Source organism: Arachis duranensis, chromosome 4 (assembly GCF_000817695.3).
Source record: "Arachis duranensis cultivar V14167 chromosome 4, aradu.V14167.gnm2.J7QH, whole genome shotgun sequence".
Taxonomy (NCBI): Eukaryota; Viridiplantae; Streptophyta; class Magnoliopsida; order Fabales; family Fabaceae; genus Arachis; species Arachis duranensis.
Window position 1 is genome coordinate 121,365,497 of NC_029775.3, and position 21,008 is coordinate 121,386,504.

General features: G+C 31.7%; 3 protein-coding genes across 3 annotated transcripts; all 3 read left to right on the forward strand.

The window, feature by feature from the left end:
- The first annotated feature begins 2,212 nt into the window (after nucleotides 1–2,212).
- On the forward strand, nucleotides 2,213–4,196 carry LOC107486899 (pentatricopeptide repeat-containing protein At3g53700, chloroplastic-like). The gene has a single exon (XM_016107473.3). It carries the CDS (start codon nucleotides 2,294–2,296, stop codon nucleotides 3,998–4,000), a length of 1,707 nt encoding a protein of 568 aa, XP_015962959.1. The 5' UTR covers nucleotides 2,213–2,293; the 3' UTR covers nucleotides 4,001–4,196.
- Nucleotides 4,197–4,829: 633 nt separating this feature from the next.
- Nucleotides 4,830–7,511, forward strand: LOC107486900 (U11/U12 small nuclear ribonucleoprotein 35 kDa protein). The gene is made up of 8 exons (XM_016107474.2): nucleotides 4,830–5,100; nucleotides 5,207–5,304; nucleotides 5,875–5,926; nucleotides 6,135–6,205; nucleotides 6,291–6,381; nucleotides 6,471–6,546; nucleotides 6,637–6,715; nucleotides 6,822–7,511. The coding sequence occupies exons 1-8, from the start codon at nucleotides 4,953–4,955 to the stop codon at nucleotides 7,254–7,256; spliced, it is 1,050 nt and encodes a 349-aa protein (XP_015962960.1). The 5' UTR covers nucleotides 4,830–4,952; the 3' UTR covers nucleotides 7,257–7,511.
- Nucleotides 7,512–7,967: 456 nt separating this feature from the next.
- Nucleotides 7,968–11,298, forward strand: LOC107486903 (uncharacterized). The gene is made up of 10 exons (XM_016107476.3): nucleotides 7,968–8,350; nucleotides 8,888–8,983; nucleotides 9,478–9,562; nucleotides 9,879–10,000; nucleotides 10,124–10,148; nucleotides 10,239–10,322; nucleotides 10,446–10,475; nucleotides 10,586–10,691; nucleotides 10,837–10,901; nucleotides 11,098–11,298. Exons 1-9 carry the CDS (start codon nucleotides 8,261–8,263, stop codon nucleotides 10,898–10,900), a joined length of 702 nt encoding a protein of 233 aa, XP_015962962.1. The 5' UTR covers nucleotides 7,968–8,260; the 3' UTR covers nucleotide 10,901; nucleotides 11,098–11,298.
- Nucleotides 11,299–21,008: the final 9,710 nt, after the last annotated feature.

Here is a 21,008-nt window from a genome sequence, read left to right on the forward strand (position 1 = left end):
GAAATTGATAAAGAATATTTTTTCTATTAGTTTAATTTTTTTTAAAAAATAATATTATGATATATGTTCAAAAAATAATATTATGATATAATAGTATAAGACAAATAAAAATAAATTATAAAAAAATTTTAGAAAAAATTCTTATTTAAAGAGACGTGTTAGAAAATATAATATTTTATGTGTATTTTTCTATCAACTTAAATTTTTGAAAAAAATAATATTATAACAAAAATATCATGTGTATTATTTTTATATTATTTCATATGATCAATATCTTCTAAAATAATTAGTAAAATAATAAAATAAATAATTAATCACTCTTAAATAATTAAAATCGTAGGACATATATATTATTTTTAAAAGTTATTATTTTAATAGTAATTAATCTTTCATTTAATCATTTTATTAACTTTTTCATCTTACAAAATCTAAATTTCTAAAATATTTAATTGAGCGGGCATATGTTTTATACGCAAGACATGACATTATTGCTAATCACATCTTATGTTAAAATCAAGTAATTAATTAATTAATTAATTATTGTTGCTTCCTCTCTTACACTTCAATGTCAATGACTCAAAAGAAGGGACCATCATACATAAATGGCACCTTCTTTGCCCCACCTTTTGAAATTTAAATAATTTTCATTTTCATCTCTGGCCACTTGGCATGTGTGATTAAAAAAAAAAAGTCCTTTGGAATAGTCTAAGCTAAGTAAAGAAAAAAAAAAGAGAAACTCAGAACAATATTTGAAATTTTATTACCATCAATATATAAATTAAATAATAGTAGTGCCAATAATTTAGATGGACCAATATTAGTAAAAATCATTACAGAATATCAATCAATTATTATTGTACTATATATTCACTAATAATAATAACCCATTTTAATTCCGCTATGTTACCAACAGTATATTTGTTAATTTCTACTAACTTTTATTTATAATTGTATTTAATAGAAGTGTTTGTCTATAGATGTGTCTAATAAAAATATTTTTTTATGCTTATATTAAATAAAAATATCTTTATAAGTATATTTTCTGAATGTGTCTTTCTATATATATGTTTAAAATATAATAATTAATTATTATTAACAATAAGTTGACAAATAATATGTTGGTACCTATACTTTTACTAATAATAAACCTCATTAAATGGTAGATGTTAAACAAGATAAGATCATCCCGAATGCAAATAAAGTGCAAAACAAATGTTTATTATTATTTATTAATATCTTTTGTGATTGTGAGACAAAATTGAGAACATTACATCTTTCATCTAATCAAGTTGTCACAATCTGAAAGCTCTGATTGTCTTGGCATAGCTCATAGAAGGAAGAGCACAATTGGATTCATATAACTTTGGGGTCCCTAAATTGGCAATAAGCTCCAATCTTATTGAATTAAATATATTTTGGAAAATAGTTAATGTCCTTCAAGCATGCACCAAATGGGGCATATAACAACAATTGGTGTCTGCTAGAATGTTTCAGTTACGTAAGCCCTAATATAATGCCCTATTATATGATATGAGAGGCAATCCAATCAAGAAAACAAACAAGCTTCATTTGCTATAATTCATAATAAAGGCCTTTAATTTTTATGACATTTACATGCACATAATTAAGGAAAATAACAAGCTTTACATACATACTGTTTCATTAAAAATCCAAGTAAATGAAATAATACATATATTCTAATAAAAAATACTATTTATACATCAAAATCAACTACTAAATCAATCACTATATTATGCATAAATACGTGCATAGCTATTTTAATAATCTTAAATTCCTGAAAGGAAATTAACCATTGTTCTTGATGCTAAACAACCAAATAAAGAAATCAAACTTGTTACCATAGACGATTAAAAGTTAAAAAAAAAATCTTTTATTTTTGGTCATTAAAAAAAAATCTTTGAAATTTAAACAAAAGTAATAATTATTTTTTTGGTGTACAATCATAAATTTTTTTATTTGGGTCTAAATAGTAATCATAAATTCATTACCTCCTTTTTTTTTGGGTCATTTAAGAATATATTTTTTGCATAAGTAACTTTTTTATATGGATATTGGGCCATAGCCCAAGAAGCAAAACTAATACTTTTTAGAAATGGGCCCAACAACAATAAAGCCCAATTATTGGTTTGGTCTATTGTTCGGCATTGAGGTATGAAGAACAAGCACAAGAAGCGAAAAGAATCAACGATACCTCAAATTCAATTCCTCAGAGACAGAGAGAATGAAGTACGAGGTAATGAGGCTGTGATGTCTTCGTAGAATACTAGAAATTATGTTGTGTGTTCTTAGGAACAGAAATGGAGGTGCTTGTTTTTCCATTACATGTCACCTTTTCAATAATCTCTCTGCAACTGTTTCAGTTCATTCTTCTCCTCCACAATCCATTCTATCTACTAATTCCATTGTTCCCACACGCAAAACACCACCAACCACATCTTCTTCTTCTTCTTCTCCTCTTGCTGTTTCCATTTGTTCTTTGCTCTGCCACCGTGTCTCTTCCAACAGTGATAACATTGATAATGTTTTGGGTCCCTACAAGGGAGTGTTGAGCTCCAAGATTGTTCTTAGGGTGTTGATGAGTTACAAGCAACTGGGTAGGGCCAAGACCTTGAATTTCTTCTCTTGGGCTGGGACCCACATGGGGTTTCAGCTTGATCACTCTGTTGTCGAGTACATGCTTGATTTTTTGTGTAGGAGAAAGCTCTTTGATGACATGAAGTGTTTGTTGATGACTGTCTCACTGCATAATCAAGGTAGTGTTTCTTGTAAGGCTTTGTCTATTTGCATAAGGTTTTTAGGTAGGAATGGAAGGATTAGGGAAGCATTGTCACTGTTTGATGAAATGGGAACTGTTTTTAGGTGTAAGCCTGATAATCTTGTCTACAATAACATGCTTTATGTGCTGTGCAAGAGGCAATCATCTGAGGAGATGGTTGACCTTGCGCTTTCGATTTTTCGCAGGATTGAATCTCCTGACACCTATTCATGTAGTAACATGCTTGTTGGTTTGTGTAAAGTTGGTAGATTAGAGGCTGCTCTTGAAATTTTCGGCCGAATGGACGAGATTGGTGTGATTCCATCTCGATCTGCAGTGAACATACTCATTGGTGAATTGTGCTCAATGAGTGCTAAAGAAGGTTCTGTTGAGAAGCTTAGGGTGAAAAATACTCGTAGACCTTATACTATATTGGTTCCTAATGTTGGATGTAGTAGTAATACTAATAGTGGTTCAATTCAGCCTGCAATTGCTGTATTTAGGGCAGTTCATAGATCTGGCTTGTGGCCTAGTTCTTTTGTTGTAGTTAAGTTTATCTCCGAGCTTTGTCGCTTAGGTAAGACAGAAGAAGCTGTTGAAATTTTGATGATTGCTGAGGAAAAGAAGTTAACTTGCGTGGGAGAGGGATACTCGATTGTCATAAGGGCGTCGTGCGAACAACGCCGAGTGGAGGAAGCTAGTAAATTGTTTGGGAGAATGCTGCAACATGGTTTAAAGCCGAAATTGGTTGTTTACAATTCTATCATATCCATGCTGTGTAAGTTGGGTAATTTGAATGATGCTACAAGGGTCTATGAAATCATGAACAAGAAAAGATGCCTTCCTGATAATTCGACCTATGCAGCTTTAATCCATGCTAATGGTGAGAGGAAGAACTGGAAAGTTGCATATGACTTGTTAACCGAAATGCTGGGATTTGGATGGATTCCACATTTTCACACTTACAATTTAGTAGACAGTCTTTTGAGAGAACATGATCAGTTGGATCTGTGTTGTAAATTGGAAAGAAAATTAGAGAACAAAAAGCTGCAGAAGCTGTGTAAGATTGGTCAACTTGATGCAGCTTATGAGAAAGCAAAATCAATGCTTGAAAAGGGTATTTGTTTATCACCATCTGCCAGAGATACATTTAAGGATGTGTTTCAGAAGTGTGGAAAGTTAAATGTAGTGCGGCAATTACTGGAGACAACTGATAGAGCCTGATTAGTTTTGATTGAACAAAATGTACAGTCCTTTGTAGTTGGAACAATTTTTGAAACCTATATTTCTCTTCAAAATTTCACTTACCCTGTGATGTTCACTGAACTGCTAATAGATGCTTAGTAATTTTGGTATCACTTAGTTGTTGGAACTTGGATCAGTTTTGATGATTCAGATATGAAGTTTATATTACAAGATGTTTGGGAGACAATAAAAAACAATCTAAATCAACTCAAAATTGCATTATCTTACATTCATTAATTACATGAAATTATAAATGTGAAGTTAAATAAGATAATTTTAGATTATTGTCTCTTTAACATTATTATTTTTTAATATTTTTGACAATTTTTTTTAAGTAATCTAACTTCTCTCCTACATTCTCCTGCCATTAAACCACCTATTAACTCTAAATGCCAAATTTGTTGCATTTAGTTCTTTATCAGGGCTAAATTAAAACTTTGAAAAATAGTAAAATATTTTCATTATTTTTTTTTTATTTTAAGAAATTATGTTAACATAGAGTTTTTTTTCAAAAAAAAAAAGCCTAATTGAACATAGAGGCAAAATTTTTATTATGTAAAATGATAGTTATTAAATTAGTTATAGTTCAAATGACATAGTCTTTCCATACTCAGTTAAGAGGTCACGAATTTGAGTCTCTTATTTTTGGCAAAAAAAAAAAATTAGTTAATCAAATTATAAATTATAAAATATACACTAAAAATGTGTAATTTACACACATTTAGTGTTTTTTTTTTCAAGAAAAATATATAAATTAGGGCAATAATGAAAGAAATTAGAAGTTAAGTTAGAAGTGGCAAACGAGAGAGAACACACCATTTTGGCGGTTCACTCATTCACTTCTGATTCTCTGAACTCTACTTCAGTTTTAGGGTAGATTAGGTTCCACTTCTTCTTCTTCTTCAATCTCTAATCTCCAATTTTGAAGAAGATGGAGAAAATGAGAGCGAGAAACTTGAACTCAGTTTTCTACGCTGAATCCTATCATCCCATTCAAGCTGGCAGCATCGACGGCACCGACGTTCTTCCTCACGACAATGCCATTTATCGCGCTCACCTCTGTTCCTCTATCGGCCTCTGTTTGTATCTCATTCTTTTCTTCTTCTCCTTTTTTTTCTTCCGCAATGAAATAAGAATAAAAATTTGATTTTGTTCATTTTTATGTTGAAAAATTATATTTTGCAGATGACCCTTTCGGTGATCCTAAGATTATTGGAGACCCTTATTGCACTCTTTTCGTGGGTCGTCTCTCTCGTCTCACCTCTGAAGATACTCTCCGCAAGGTTCACCTTTCTCACCTCTTTTCTAAATTATTATTTTTTTTATTGGGTACAAAATGATGTTTTCATCTTCCATGTTAGATTTTGTTAGTAGTTAGCAAGGCCTACGAAATAGGCGTAGATGTTACTTTGATCTTGTGGAAACTGGAAACTACACATATGAATATTTTAGAATTGTCTTAACTATGTTTTAAGTTTTAACTTAGTTACTGTTGATTTGGTTTTTGCCTTGAGAAGAGAGAAGTAAGAAGTAAGATATTGGATTAGAAGGACGTATTCAATTCTGATTTCTGATTGTGCTTCTGAGCAAAGAATCCATTGGTGAAAGTATGAAAGTAACTCATTTGTACTACTTGTTGTTTGTAGATATAAATTTCTTCATAGATTAGATTGATGCAATTCAATTTTAAAGACTAAAGTTTGTTCGATTTAAGAACTCAGAATTGATGAACAAATGAAACAGAGAGGGAAAAGACTATAATCCTGATGCACATTTAGATCATATTGCCACTTCTTTGCTGCCTCATTTTGTAGAACTTTTGTCTGATGTATTATGTGGTTTTGGTCGTTCAGGTTATGAGTAAGTATGGTCGGGTGAAGAACTTACGCTTGGTCAGGGACATTGGTATAGTTCTTTAGTCTATCCTAATATTCAATCTCTCTACCATTGTGATTTCATCATGCATCTTTTAACAGCCAAGTTTTTATGGTTCACGATGTTATACATTTATTGTTCTGAATGACATATATTGATAATTACTCTTTTAACCATATATCTGTCAAGCTGTGGGGTTCAAGTTTATAATTTGGATTTACTTTGATTTTGGTTGCAGTAACAGGAGCTTCTCGTGGTTATGCTTTTGTTGAATTCGAAACTGAAAGAGAGATGCAACGTGCATATATGGTGCTGTAATGTGTTAAAAAATTGCTTATGTTTTTTAATTGTTTGAAATGTTAATTGTGCTGATATATGTTTTTCTCATTTGCAGGATGCTCATCATTCCTATATCGACGATTGTGAAATCATAGTTGATTATAACAGGCAGCAATTGATGCCAGGATGGATTCCTAGAAGATTAGGTCAGTTAAAGTGTCTCATTACTTAAATTGTATTTGTAGTATCTGCTCACTGAGCCAGAGCCATCTCATATCTCTGTTTTCTCTCACAGGTGGTGGCCTTAGCGGCAAGAAGGAATCAGGACAACTTCGTTTTGGAGGAAGAGAGAAACCGTTTCGTGCACCCTTGTATATATTCAGTCCTCTCAATTATATCTGCTATTTTCTTTGGAAATATCTTAGAAACTAGTTCTCAAACCATGATCTGCTTTTTACCAGGAAGCCGATCCCATACGAGGAATTGAAGAAGCTTGGCATTCCACCACCACCTGAGGGTAGATACATGTCACGCTTTCAGGTGTTGTTATTAACTTTACAGCATATATTTCCTTAGATGGTTTCTTATATTCTCATTTTGTAAGAATATATCTGTACTTACTTCCATTTGCTGTGTATATATACAGGTCCCATCCCCTCCTAGAAGAGAAAGGGACCTTTCGGACAGGGAAGAAGGCTCTCATAGAAGGAGTTCCAAGGACAAGAACAGGACTGAAGATGCCCTCAAAAGTTCGGCAGACACTGAGGAAGAGCATTATAGAAGGAGTTCGAGTCACCGAGACGATGAAGAAAGGCATTATAGAAGGAGTTTGAGTTATCGAGAAGATGAGGAAGGACATTATAGAAGGAGTTCAAGTCACCAAGAAGATCACTCACGCAAAAGGAGATCTTCAGAGAGAAAAGAAGAGAAGGCTAGCCATTACCATCATAGGGGGTCGTCTGAGAAAGAACATCGGTACAGGAGTTCTGAATCCGAGAAGCATTCTCGTAAACGAAAAGAAAGAGCTGAACACTCTCATAGAAGGGAAAAATATAGCCGGCGTTCACCGAATGAAGACTAAGGCGGATGAGGATCCGTCGATCAAGCCCTTTTGGATTTGTATGTATATAGTATATACTGTATACATGGAAGATATAGGAACTCTCAATGGTTAGCACTTTGTAGTTACTGATTTCTTATTAAGAAGGGTCATGTCCCAATCCTTACTGATAGAGCCAACTCATTTTTCACCAATGTATGTTAATTCAAGTGATACAACATTTTTAAGGTACCATCCCCAAAAAGTGATTATGATAAAGTCATAGTTTGAGTAGAATTAGTGTTGAAGCTGAAGGAAGTTTGGATCATGTCACTTTAAGATAGTGTCACACAGACAAAGATATCGAAAGGTGACTAGGTCTTTACATAATTACACAGGATATTTGTTATTAAGGTATTAATTGGTAAAAGCGGTTGAGTTAATAACTTAATAGCCAAGTATTATGCATTTCATTTGAACAGAGATTATGTGTTTTACCTTCATCTTCTTTTAATAAAAAGTACTGTTTGGTAAACAAAATACAAATTTATTTAAAAAGTAAGATAATACTAGTAATACTCTTCAAAAGCAAAAGAAAATAAAAACCAAAACAACTGCAAAAATAATAAATTACTACTTAGTAAGTAATCTTGAAAAGATCAAACAAGTCATTGTAATTTTGTAAATACCAAAATCATACAATGACAAACGAACGATAATAGTCGGAAGAGACCACCTCAGAATTGTCATTGAAAAAAAGCGTTTGTTTCATTAACGTGGTTGACTTTTCACGCGTTGGGGCAGGCAACGCAAGTCGCAAACCTTCCCGTTGTAGCAGTCGTTTAGGCCAATGAATCCTTTAGTTTTCTTTTTAATTATCATTACTTTTTCAAAAACAATCCCGATTTGATTGCTACTTATTTTCTTCCTTCCTTTCTGTACTTTGCCTCAACTTTCGCACCCACCAAACGCTGTTCCTTCTTCTTCAATCAGACACAACAAAGTTGGATCCTTTCCTTCATTTGGACTGAGAAAGAGCATCCACAATGCCCAACTGGGAGCTCAAGAACTGTTGTGACAAAGATCAGAAGATCTTCATTGCTTGTGTTGCTGCCTTCACCGTTGTTATCTTCGTGGTTCGTACCTTCTCTCTCTCTCTTGAACCACTTATCTTTCTTCTTTGCAGAAAGGGATAACACACCCCACTTTAGCAATTTGCGCGATCACTTGCTTTTCAGCTCAAAGTCAGAGACTTTAGTTTAAATTATCAGTACTTTATGATTAAAAATCACTCCTTTTTTATTTGCCATGTCAAAATTTTCAAGCTTTTATTAGTTGAGAGAATCATGCATCCCAAGAGGAAGAGTATTGAGAATCGTTTGTCATTTTCAAATTTCTTGTTTCTCAAATCTGTTTTGACTGGGTCAAATTTGGGTATCTCTACTATGAGTTGATTTGACATTTGAAAATGGAACATTTATAAAAGAGGTCCTTAGTTTGGTTAGTCTCATATAGTATACACTTGAATGTTATATTATATTTAGTTTTTTCTTTTCCATATATGTGGAACTAATAACCATAGTTATTGCCATATCTATTGCAATATTTGTGTTTGTTCTCGGCAGCTGTATAATTGAACTTCTTATGCTAATACTTTGATGTGGTGGTTTTAGCTATGGAGGACCTTTCTACTTACACCTTTCAAGCTCATCACTGTGTTTTTGCACGAAGCAAGTCATGCAATTGCTTGCATTCTCACTTGTGGCAAGGTATAACTGCGAATACCGAAGCTTACTGCATTTTGTTGTACAAGTTGCCAACTCTGGTCTCTGTCTCAACATAGGAAGGAACACACACACACACAATGATGTTATGGCTTTTATTTTATAATGCAAGAAATCAAAGAATGTCTTGAATCAATGATGGTTCTAGTTAATTTGAGTGGAGATATTTAACTTTAGAAGTTCAAGTAATGATCTATTTAGTTTTGTTGCATTTTAAACAGAGAATACCCTTTTTTAAAGATATTAGTAGGGTATGATCTAGTTTAAGTAAATTTTAGTTCACTAGGGACAGAAACACAGAAGGGCGTGCTTCTAATTTTCTTAAAGAAACATCATAATGAACCTTATGTGTATGAACTATGAAGGGGAAAAGGGTAATAAAATGAAAATAACTGTACTATGTGGCAAAAGTTAATGCTGCTAAGATTGTTTTACTTTCTCTTCTGCACACTAACCTATCATTAGTTTCATGCCAACAGGTTGAGGGAATCCAGGTTCATGCAAATGAGGGTGGAGTAACACAGACTAGAGGTGGCGCATACTGGATCATCTTGCCTGCTGGATGTAATGCACTTTTCTCCCTCCTTTTTCAGTTAATGCATTAATCTTTAACTTTGTTCCACATGAATACATGATATATGCAATAGGGTAAATCTTTTGAAATTAACTAGACCATAGTCTTGTGTATTGTGTCTGATGAAAGTGGCAGCACCACACGCCCTATGACTTTGATCCGAAATTGCATACGTGAAAAGTGAGAGCAAATAATGTGATTATGTGATGTACAAATATGTAGATAATCTCTAAGCTGAATATTTATTAGTGTAATTAGGCAATTTCGGGTTGCATTAATTATTTTTCTGATTGGTTTTGTATTTAGATCTTGGTTCATCATTTTGGGGGATGGCTCTGATACTTGCTTCCACAAATCTTCTCACTGCGAGAATTGCTGCTGGTTGCTTTATTGCTGCTCTTGTTATTGTGCTCTTTGTTGCTAAAAATGTAAGATGCGTTATAAATGCAAAAATGCAAAAATGCAAATGTTTTTACATAATTGATTTGAATTATTTAGGTCCTGATTTTTATCCTTTTCTCTTTGCCTGCCTACACCCTTTGTCAAAAAAGTGGACATTACGAGGACTCTGCATTGGTGAGTGCCTTCATGATATTCTCCAAATAAAAGAATTCGAAAAATCTTGACACAATTTCTGACATTGTTCTTCTGATCAATGAACATCAGGATTCATTGTCTTTATTGCTGTAATTTGGGTACTGCAAGAGAAAACTACTGTTCATATCCTTCGTTATGTCATTCTCTTTATCGGTATGCTCTTGTCCTCTTTACTCGATCATTTCCTGTAAAAAAAAGAAAAGAATTTGTTTATGGTAGTTAGTGGTGCCATTTCCTGTGAAATATATCATCAATTAATTATGATTTTGTTTTCAGGTGTGATGAACAGTTTGTTTTCAGTTTACGGTACGCTTTCAAGCACCTTCTATATGGTCTATTCTTGTATTTTTGCTTCATATGATAACAAATATCTTGAAATGGCTGCTATAATGTGACTGTGTGCAATTCTTGTGTAGATATTTATGACGATTTAATATCTCGAAGAGTTCATTCGAGTGATGCTGAGAAGTTTGCAGAAGTTTGCCCATGCCCCTGTAATGGATTTGGATGGGGAGTTATTTGGTGAGTCTTGTTATATAAATAATAAATAAAATCCGGACTTAGTATCTGATTTTATGGGATTCAAGTATGATAAGTTTGAATTCATAAAACTTTTTCGTTTTGATTATTCATCAATATTCCTTTATGTAATTCGTTCCACTTGCAGGGGGATGATATCATTTGCATTTCTATGTGCATCTTTGTACCTTGGACTTGTCATATTATCATGAGGTAAATATTTATTTATTCATATGCTATTGCATAAGGAGCATTTATGTAATTAATGTAATAACTATTATGTTTTGCCTATATCTCAAGTAATCAATTTAATCATTTAGTAATTTGAATGTGTTGCATTTGTACATGAAAAAAAATAAATGCATAAAAAACTGTTAATCCTACTGATGGGGAAATTTTGTTTTTGCAGGTTGAGAAATATGTAACCAAGCTTGGTATACTGAATTTATCTGTGGATATTTCCCCATGCATGTGGATTCATTCTTTGCAGCCTGAATATTTCAGGTTGCTTCTTTAACCATAGCTTTGTATATCTTTTTCATTAATCTATTATTTATTGACTCTCATTTGTACTTACTTGTTGGAAATACAGTTGAAGTATTTCAAGCTGTCTGTTGTCTTCATTGGTACTTTAGAAGCTCTTAGTATTATTATTCTACTTTTTTTTTTTTATGATTGAAAGGATATAATCATTCCCTTAAAAGGTGTAGAAAATTGGAAATATTTAGTAAGTGAAACAAATATATAATATAACCACTAATGAACAATTTTTTTAAAAAAGCTTAGCCTTCGATTGCTTGCCTTTTGGCGTAATTTGCAAAGCAAGATAAGTTTCTAACCTTTCTCCAGATCTGATGTGCAAACTCACATCGAACCATTCTCGTTGCAAAAGGCATTGTAGCAAGCAATTGCAATTCGAAATTCAGGATTGAGTCTTCTTCTTGGTGACATAATTTCTTTGAATTCTTTTTCTTATGATATGATTCAGCAAATCATGACCTTCAATTGTTGACGCAACTTGATTAATTTGAGTGTGTCTTATGCTTTATGTAGTTTGTGAATAATGTAAGGAAGCCATGGTAGCATAGCACAAGCTCTGATACCATATTAGTTCTTGAATTTAGGGTTTTGATTTATTTGTGGTGAGAAATAATGTGTGAATGAATGATTGCATCATTACTTAATAGGGTTCCTCAACCCTCACTCAAAGCACAACACTAATTCAAAAAAGATCATCACTTCAACAAAGTGAATGTCTTTGAAATTGATCTTATTATAACAAGAAGTTAATCTTCAAGTCTCCTTCAAAGGCCGCCAGCATTCGAGTAATTATAAAAGAATACTACAAAATACTGGAAGCCTTTGAGGGAACATGAAGAGTTCTTTCACATTGTCAATCTCTCTAATGTGAGAAGATTGCTTAGCTTGTGAATTATAATTAGCTATAGGTTCTTATTTATAGGCATGGTACGGTAGGCCTTGCTCTTTAAAAAGAAAAAAAAAGTGAAATAATAATCGAATCTTTGGCTCTTTGCCTTATGTTATTGATTTTCTTCATTATTCGTTTTTCCATGGATTGCTTTTAATTATGGTGAAAACTTAGGTGCAGTTAACTATTTAACTTCATATGAAGTTGATAGCTGAGAACCGTTAGATAACAATTTAGTCAAATCAAATCATTTAACGACCCTTAACTATCAATTTTGCATGAAGTTAACTGCATCTGAGTTTCCACATTTAGTTATTGTCCATATAACGAAGAATTTGGTTGCTGAAACTTGTATGAAGTGATACTGCTAATTATTCTTTTACTATCTAAAACACATAATGAATGTTTTTGATAGAAAGATTCCATAGAAATGAATACATGGGATTCCTAGAAGAAAATGACACGTTCATAGAATCTGATTTATTGGTAGAGGTGCTTACCATGGATAACTTATTCCGTGTATACAGAATGTGGCAGTTTCAAAGCGATGTTTGAATTATATATATGATTGGATACCAATTACACTGTATATTAGAATGTCAATGCAACTTTGTGGCATTCTCTTTAATTTGTTGAAGAAATATAATCCATGGTAAAATGGAAGAGATATTCTTGCACATGATGAATAGCCTACTCATGAAACACCGGAACATTCAAGTTCATGAAGAATAAATTCTACGTGACCTTATTATGCTACATATATTCAAAAGGGTAGTACTATGGAGCCAATGACCTGAGCGTACAATGTGTACAATGGGCTAAATCTTTGGTCCATGAATAAAATGAACATCACCCATACTATCCAGAATAACCATCCGGATACCAGGGATAATAAACATCTCATGTCATAAAATCACTCATCCCAAAAACTTAAGTTGATTTTGGAGTTCACCAAGGATCAAACCCTTGACCTTTCAGATCTAGAACTCTAATACCATGTCATGAACCCACTTATCCCAAAAGCATAACCTGACAGAATAATGTAACACTAATGATCATATCTCTAATACTTCCTAAACCTTCGTTGTACACATTGTACGCTTAGGCCATTGGCTCTCTATACTTTCTAAAATTAGGTTATTAAATCAATTATTCGTACATACACAAGCTCAAATAAGAAAGCATAATATTCTCAGCCATGATATTTGAATTTCTATGATCATAAAGCTATATATTAAAAAATCTTCCCCCCGAACAAAGTAACCAACTTATATAATTAGTCTCCTCCATTAATGAATGGCTTCTAAGCTTGTTCATCACTTGCACCAGCATATGGTTGGTCCAAAAACAGTTCCCACCGGCAACGGTGGCGTCACCACTAACCGACTAAGTGGACAGTCACTCACCGGAATACTGCCCTCCAATCTCAACTTCCTCAACCTTGCACCATGGACCTTCCCCACCATTCTCACTAACAAGTACTCCACCTTACCAGATATATTCACTTCCTTCCCCAGATTGCGAGAATTGTTTCTCTCTAATAACAACCTCAGTGGGGAAATCCCCAACTCTTTAGCCCTTGACAACCAGAAATCAGGCTTCTCAGGCTCCATACATGACTCCAACATAACAATTTCACAAGTCACCTTCCTCACCTAACTAATTTCCAGTATTTGAGGCTTGAGAACGATTTCTTAACTGGTACGGTTCCATCTTCTTTCGCGGCTCTACCCAGATTGAACCAACTTTCTTTGGAAAGAATGTGAACTTCACTTTCCAACCAACCAACCAACAGGTTGTGTCCACGATCTGATGATGCACAAGCATTTGGGAATCCAATTCATGGAGATGGAACAACACTGATTGTCAAGGCAAGGTTTAACGGGGTTGATCCGTCCTTCATTTTCTAATTTAAGAGATTTGAAGAACTTGAATTTAAGTGGAAATAATTTGAGGGATTCAATACCTAAGAGCTTCACAACATTGCTTCATCTTGACTCTTTGGATTTGTCTAATAACAACTTATCTGGAGAGGTTCCTAGGTTTTCAACAAGACTGAAGCTGAATATCACCAATAATCCTTTGCTTCAAAGTTCTCAAACACATCCACCGCCATTCCCATTTCCTTGGAGGATAGCAGGTATTTTCATAAGAATTTCATTGCACTAGCCCTAATTTCATCATATTTATGTATAATTTTTTTTTACATATGTGCAGGTGCATGAGCAATGGCGACATGTATTAGATTTGTAATAATTATTGTGATTATTTATAATCGAAAAAATTGTCTTAATTTGATAAGAAAAGTTTACTCCAAGAAAGTAAGAACCTTTTTCAATCACAATGGCGAGGAGGATTTCATGAAAAAAATTAGTTTTTTTGGCACTAAAGCACTTCAGCTATTCAGAAATAAAAAAAATTGACTAAGTCATTCCAACATAAATTAGGACAAGGAGGATTCGGAACCGTGTACAAAGGAACCTTATATGATGGTCGTCTTGTTGCGGTAAAAGTGATAAGTGAATCAAAGGGTACTGAAGAAGAATTCGTGAATCAAGTCATTAGCATCAGTAGAACATCACATGCCAATATACTTTTACTTTTGGAATTTTGTTATGAAAAAAAAAATAAAAGGCTCTTGTGTTTGAATTTATGTCAGCTGGTTCACTAGATAAGTTTATTAATAGAAAAGGATTTCCAAATACCAATTATTGTTTGAATTTGAAGATATTCTATAAAATTATAATTGGTATTGGTATTGCTCAAGGATTAGAATACTTGTATCGAGAATGTAGTATAAAAATTGTTTTCTCGATATCAAATATCAAAATATTCTTTTGGACGAAGAATTCTATTCAAAAATGTCTGATATTAAGCTAGCTAGATTACGAAAAAAAAAGAGTATAATATCTTTATTAGGTGCCAGACGAACTCTTGGATACATTGCTCATAAGCATGTTGATTCTCCAAATAATTGGAGAAAAAAATTATGAGCGTAGAAAATCACGTACTAGTGAAATCTTCCTTCTAGGAATGATTTATGAAAATTTTGTGCAAGATAACATTCATTCAAGTTATTCTTCAATCATGGAATAACACATCTTCCAGAAACATTCTTGTACCCTAACATTTTTCAGAAACATCTTCCAGTAACGGTATATATGTAACACATTCAAGAAAGTTAATTCCGATGCATCTTATCCCCTTATATTTGTATTAGTTTGTGTGACTTTCAAGTACATCAAAAAGAAAATGAGCATTTGGCTCTACTAATACTTGATAATAATTTCTTAAACGGTGCGGTTCATCAGAGTTTGAGAACTATATAAGTCTCCTCTCTTCAGTGTTCAACCAATCAATAGGTTTTGCTTCACATACATTTCACACGATTTTGGGAATCCAATTTAGTTGATCAATTAATGGAAATGGAGCAACCCTAATTGTCAAGGAGTAGAAGAATTTATAAACGAAATTGTTAATATTAGTAGATCATCACATGCTAATATAGAGTTGTTAACCATCTCTCCCGAATTCGATACTCACTGAAGTATGGAAATAGAGCTTGTTTGTTTGAGAGGGTCGTGCACTTTGTACCTCTGCAGATAAAATATTTACAAAATAAAACACATACATAAACCTTGTGAAGCTCGCTGTATGCTTGGCATAGTCGCCAATAACATCCAAGAACAAAGAATAAAGTCTTGTGTACCCCTCTTGGCCCAGTCCGCTACTCCATGTTTCTTCATATCGATTTGATTTGAAACAAGATGTAGCGGAAGCCTTCGAGGGGTGCAGAAGCCAATTTCTTATTGAATCTTCGAAGCCTCTTATAATGCTATGCCCTAGTGAAACCTATGGTTCTTCAATGGCCTTATATAGAGGAAGGGAGATAATACAGACAAAAGAATAGTGGGTATGTTCCCTGCACTCTAAAACGGATCCAATTCCACATCAAGCACCACAAAAGTTTTTCATATGTCAAAGATACGGTTCTCCATTAATCCAAGAGAGTTAAGGGGAAAACATGAAGAAACATAAATGAATATTATTAACTATACGAAAATGTTTGAGAACAAAACAAAAAATTAGTTAAAATTAACTAAAATTTGTTTTATTTAATATTTATTAACTATTTTTAGAATTAATGAATATTAAATAAAGTAGGTTTGAATTTTTTTTGTCTCTTTAGTATTATCGTTAAACACAATACTGTATGTATAAACCTACCCGATTATATTGATAGTATGTGAGTCACGAGCCTTTTGTGAACAGCAAAAATAATAAGTTGGGAAGAATCAACATCCTTAACCTTCGCCTTAGCTTAATTTGTTAATGGAAAAGAGTCGAAAGTGGTGGAGAATGTAGTATTAGCCAACACATTAAATGAAATGCCTCCAAATGAATGGAAACAAGTCAACTAATGAAACAATATGTATTCACTCGTAAGATTTCTCTGCAATTTGATGCTCGTTCATTCCTTTATTTATCTTTAAAACAAATAATCAGTACGTCACTTAGCACACCTAGCGGTGGCCATTTAACTGCCAAGCCGCCGTTAAATAAAAGAATTGCGACGGTTTGTCCAGCAGTTCTGCGGTGTATAGCAAAATCATGAGAATTAGCAATAGTTTTTGGGGTCAACTACCGACACATTTTTAATATGGTGGAAATTCATTTGCAGTTGTCTTTATGGGAAGTTGATATTTAATAATAGTTAAATTATTTAACAAATTTAACTAAATCATTATCTAATAATTCTCAACTTTTAACCTCACGTAAAGACAATTACAAGCAAATCTTCTTCTTTTAATATAACCTAATCCATTCTCAATTCTCATCATCAGTCCTACACATAATCTTGCGCGTAAAAATCATGATAATTTATCTCATTTTTTAAACTATGTGAATAATAAACAGATTATATATAAAATGATTAGTGATAGTAAATATATAATTAGCAAACCTCCTAAATACAGTTGTTTTCGTATAAAATTAATATTTAAAATTTTTAGATAATAATTTAATCAAATATGTTAAAATATTTAATAATTTTTAATTATTAATTTCACATAATGATGTTTGAGTGTCTACCAAAATAAAAACTAAAAACACATATATCACTTTTAAATATGGAGAAACTATATACCAAGAGTGCCTTCAACTGTATAAGGATGCATGGTAGGTGGAGCATTTAAAAATTTAATTTGTTGGTCCCAGCAAGCAAATGGCAATAAAATTTGATAGAGAATTTTTTGTAAGATTAATACGATGTTTCAAGAAAAATTTGATCTTCACACATTCCTAGATGATGCAATGAACTTCTTGTTACTCTTTAGTTTAAAGATTTTGATCTATTATTTGTGATATTTTGACGGTTAAAATAGTAGTAGTATTGGAAATTTGGCTATGGTAAAAATGTTTGGGTAGTGAGGTTAACTAGGATGCAATTTAGATAAAATTTCAATTTATGTTTTCTTGAATATTGTTTTATTCATATAAATTTATTTTAGACGTTTACATACTTTTTTTTTAATTTATGTCTAGATGTAATATTAAAAGATCTTATACTAGAAGATAAATTTTTTATTATTTTAGCATAGAAAGATGTATTCTTATTTTTACAACTGAATGAGAGGAAATTTAAACGGCAATTTTGAGCACATGATTAAAAAAATATGCTGAAATATTATTTTAAAGTATGTTATTTTAGATTTTTACAAAAAAAATTTTGTAGCATCTTTTATTTTGTGACATTGTACTATAAATTTAAAATGGATTTTTATTCAATTTTTTTATCTTAAATACTTGCTGAAAATTAATTTAAAAAAATATATTACTTTTAATACATTAATTCCTTTTTGAGAACACTATATACATATTTAAGTGCATAAAAAGTGACTTTGTTTCAAATTAAACAAATATAAAAATAATGTAATGAGATAAATAGGAGTGATTCAAACAAACTTGAAGAATAAGTTTTTATTAGTGGATACATAGTTTGAAAAATGAGAACTAATGAGTGGCTTCTTGATTTTGTAACGGTTTTAGTGAAATCGCCACTAAATAACAAAATGGTTTATATGTTTTTCTTGGACTAACCTGTAAATTAGCGGCGGTTACAGCAACTAAATATTATCGATTTGGTAGCTGATATGCAACCCTAGGCTAACTGTCGCTAATAAGTATTTTTGCGACAACTTGGGTCAAACTGCCACTAAATATAGTTGTTTTGAGCACTTGTCATTCATTGTATCAACCGCCACTTAAATCTCATTTGGCAGCAATTTTTAAAAATCACCGCTATCTTACGATTTTGATATAGTAAATCAACAAGGGTATTTTTTTTTTTTCAAATAAATTCATGAACATTTATCTTTAATGGACCCTCAAGTACTTCCACGTCCCCATATAATGATCATATCTTTTAATATTAGACAATAATCAATTGCAACATGGAGTAGTGGAAGCCTTTGAGGGTCACTAAAAACATGCTCCGATCCATATATTATTACATTATTCAAGATGGCATGCATAATTCCAACTTATGCACACCCCTTAATTGTTATTCCTAGTCTACATCGTATGTTGTCTATATATAGAGAAGAGTGACTAGGAACATGCTCATAAGAAGTCCACCACAACTTGTCCTACGAAATTCTCTTATTTTTCCTGTTTAGATTATTCGCCAAATAATTATTTTCTTTTTAGTTAAAAGGAAAAACTTAAATGCAGTAATTATTTTTACGTAAAGTTGATAGTTGAGTAGAGTCGTTTAGTAATTTAATAGATTTGACAGATTTAACAAAATTATTATCTAAAAACTCTTAACTATCAATTTTATATAAAAATAAGTACAGGTGAATTTCATTTTAGTTAAAATGACAATTGGTGGTGATGGTGCTTTTTTAAAAAAAAATTATATACTCTTTTGCTCTTCAAAATAAATAAAAATACATTCAACTACTCTATATACATTTTTTCTATAAAAAAAAAGCTTCATTACTTAACAATTAATACTTTAAACCATGTTGTTAATTTTATTATATTTTGTTTGCAGTGTGTAGTTGAGATCATCATCATCTTTAAATTGAATAAATTCTTGGTTGTTTTAACATAGCATGCATCTTAGTTTTTCACTTGACAGAATGTTACCAAAAATGGAAATTTTGGCAGTTGACATTAATTAATTAATTAATAATTAATGGATGCATGGATGGATGGATGCATATATATGGATGGTGGAATATCTGTATAAGTGGATGCAATAAAAAATTAATAATTTGCGCTTTAATTTGTTGATTCGATTAGGTTCTCTAGAGTCTGCTAATAAGACTAGCTAGCTATGTTGCTTATATCCAGGTGTCTGAATAAAATTAGTGACAACTAGATTTAAACGTGACATTTAAAGATAAGATAAAAGGAATATAAAATAGTATAAATTGAACTGATGAAATTCAATAAGGATTATTTTGATGAACGTAGCTACTACAAGATATATGATACCAACTTTATAATTTTGTCCACTATATTATATATTGGTAGATATATTCTAAAGATAATTTTATAATTATTTACATATAAAAATTATTTTTTTAATTTTTAAATGTTAAATTTATAAAGTTAAATTTTGATATATTATAAAAATATTATTTTTATTTAAAATATAACCAAATAAATAAATTATATTTTTATACAAAATATTTTGTAAAAAAATATTTTTAATGTCTTTATTTAAGTAGTTTTTTATATATTATTAGAAACATTTCAAGTGTATCAGGGAGTATCGGTACACCAGTTATTTTAACCGTTAATTTTAATTAATATATATTATATATATTTTTTATAATTCAGATCAACGGTTAAAACAACTGGTACACCGGTATTCCCGGTGCACTTGAAATGGTTCCTATATTATTTGGTGTATTCATGCATGATTAATGAATCATTTGGATACCAATGCATTTACAGGCCACGTGCCGATATTGAAGAATAAAATCCGATGAATGACAAAAACATATCAGGCCCTATTCTTTCATTTCATGCGCACATTGATACAAAAAATTTAATTAAAAAAAACTATAACCCTAATAATCAGATATTAATAATTCCACCATTTACAAAATGACTTAAATATAAGGTGAAAATTCAGGTGTAGTCAATTTCACGTGAAATTGATAATTAAAAATCGTTAGATAAAAATTTAATCAAATTAATCAAATTATCTCACGGCTATCAGTTATTAACTTTACATAAAGTAGACTGCACCTGAACTTCTACCTAAATATAATAATAATATTAAGAGAAAAAACCTTATCTTAATTATTAATTAGGAAATGTTATAATAATGTCAAGTAGCTAGCAAAGATGTTGGATCAATTAAGTTAAAAATTACAATTATTAATTAAGTGAAAAGTAATCCTTATCATTTAAATTATTTAGACCTTATTAAGTGCTGTAATAATAATTCAATTTAAGTTTGATTCGATTCTATCATGAAGACAAAGTGCTCACGATCGAAGCAAAGGGGCAACATCAAAAGCAGGAGTAGATAGAGTTCTTGTCGACAAATAACTTTTTTATAAATTAACAAGAATAATAATTAATTAATTTTATACCTAAAAAAGGGTGCCAAAAAGAAACGCAACAAAAAGAAAAAATACGAATCAAACTCAAATGAATGAGCAAGAGGTGGCTGAGAAAGGTTCATAATAAGGGGTATCAAATTTGACTTATTTTAGGTAAGAATCTTTTTAATTCCAATCAATCCCACAATTATTCACAACACCTTACAATGAAGCCAAAGGCCAAGGTACTGTGTGCATGTAACTTGTGCGTTTTCAATCCCAACATCTCCCTTTCTTTCTTGCATAGTCCACGTTTCAATTCTCATA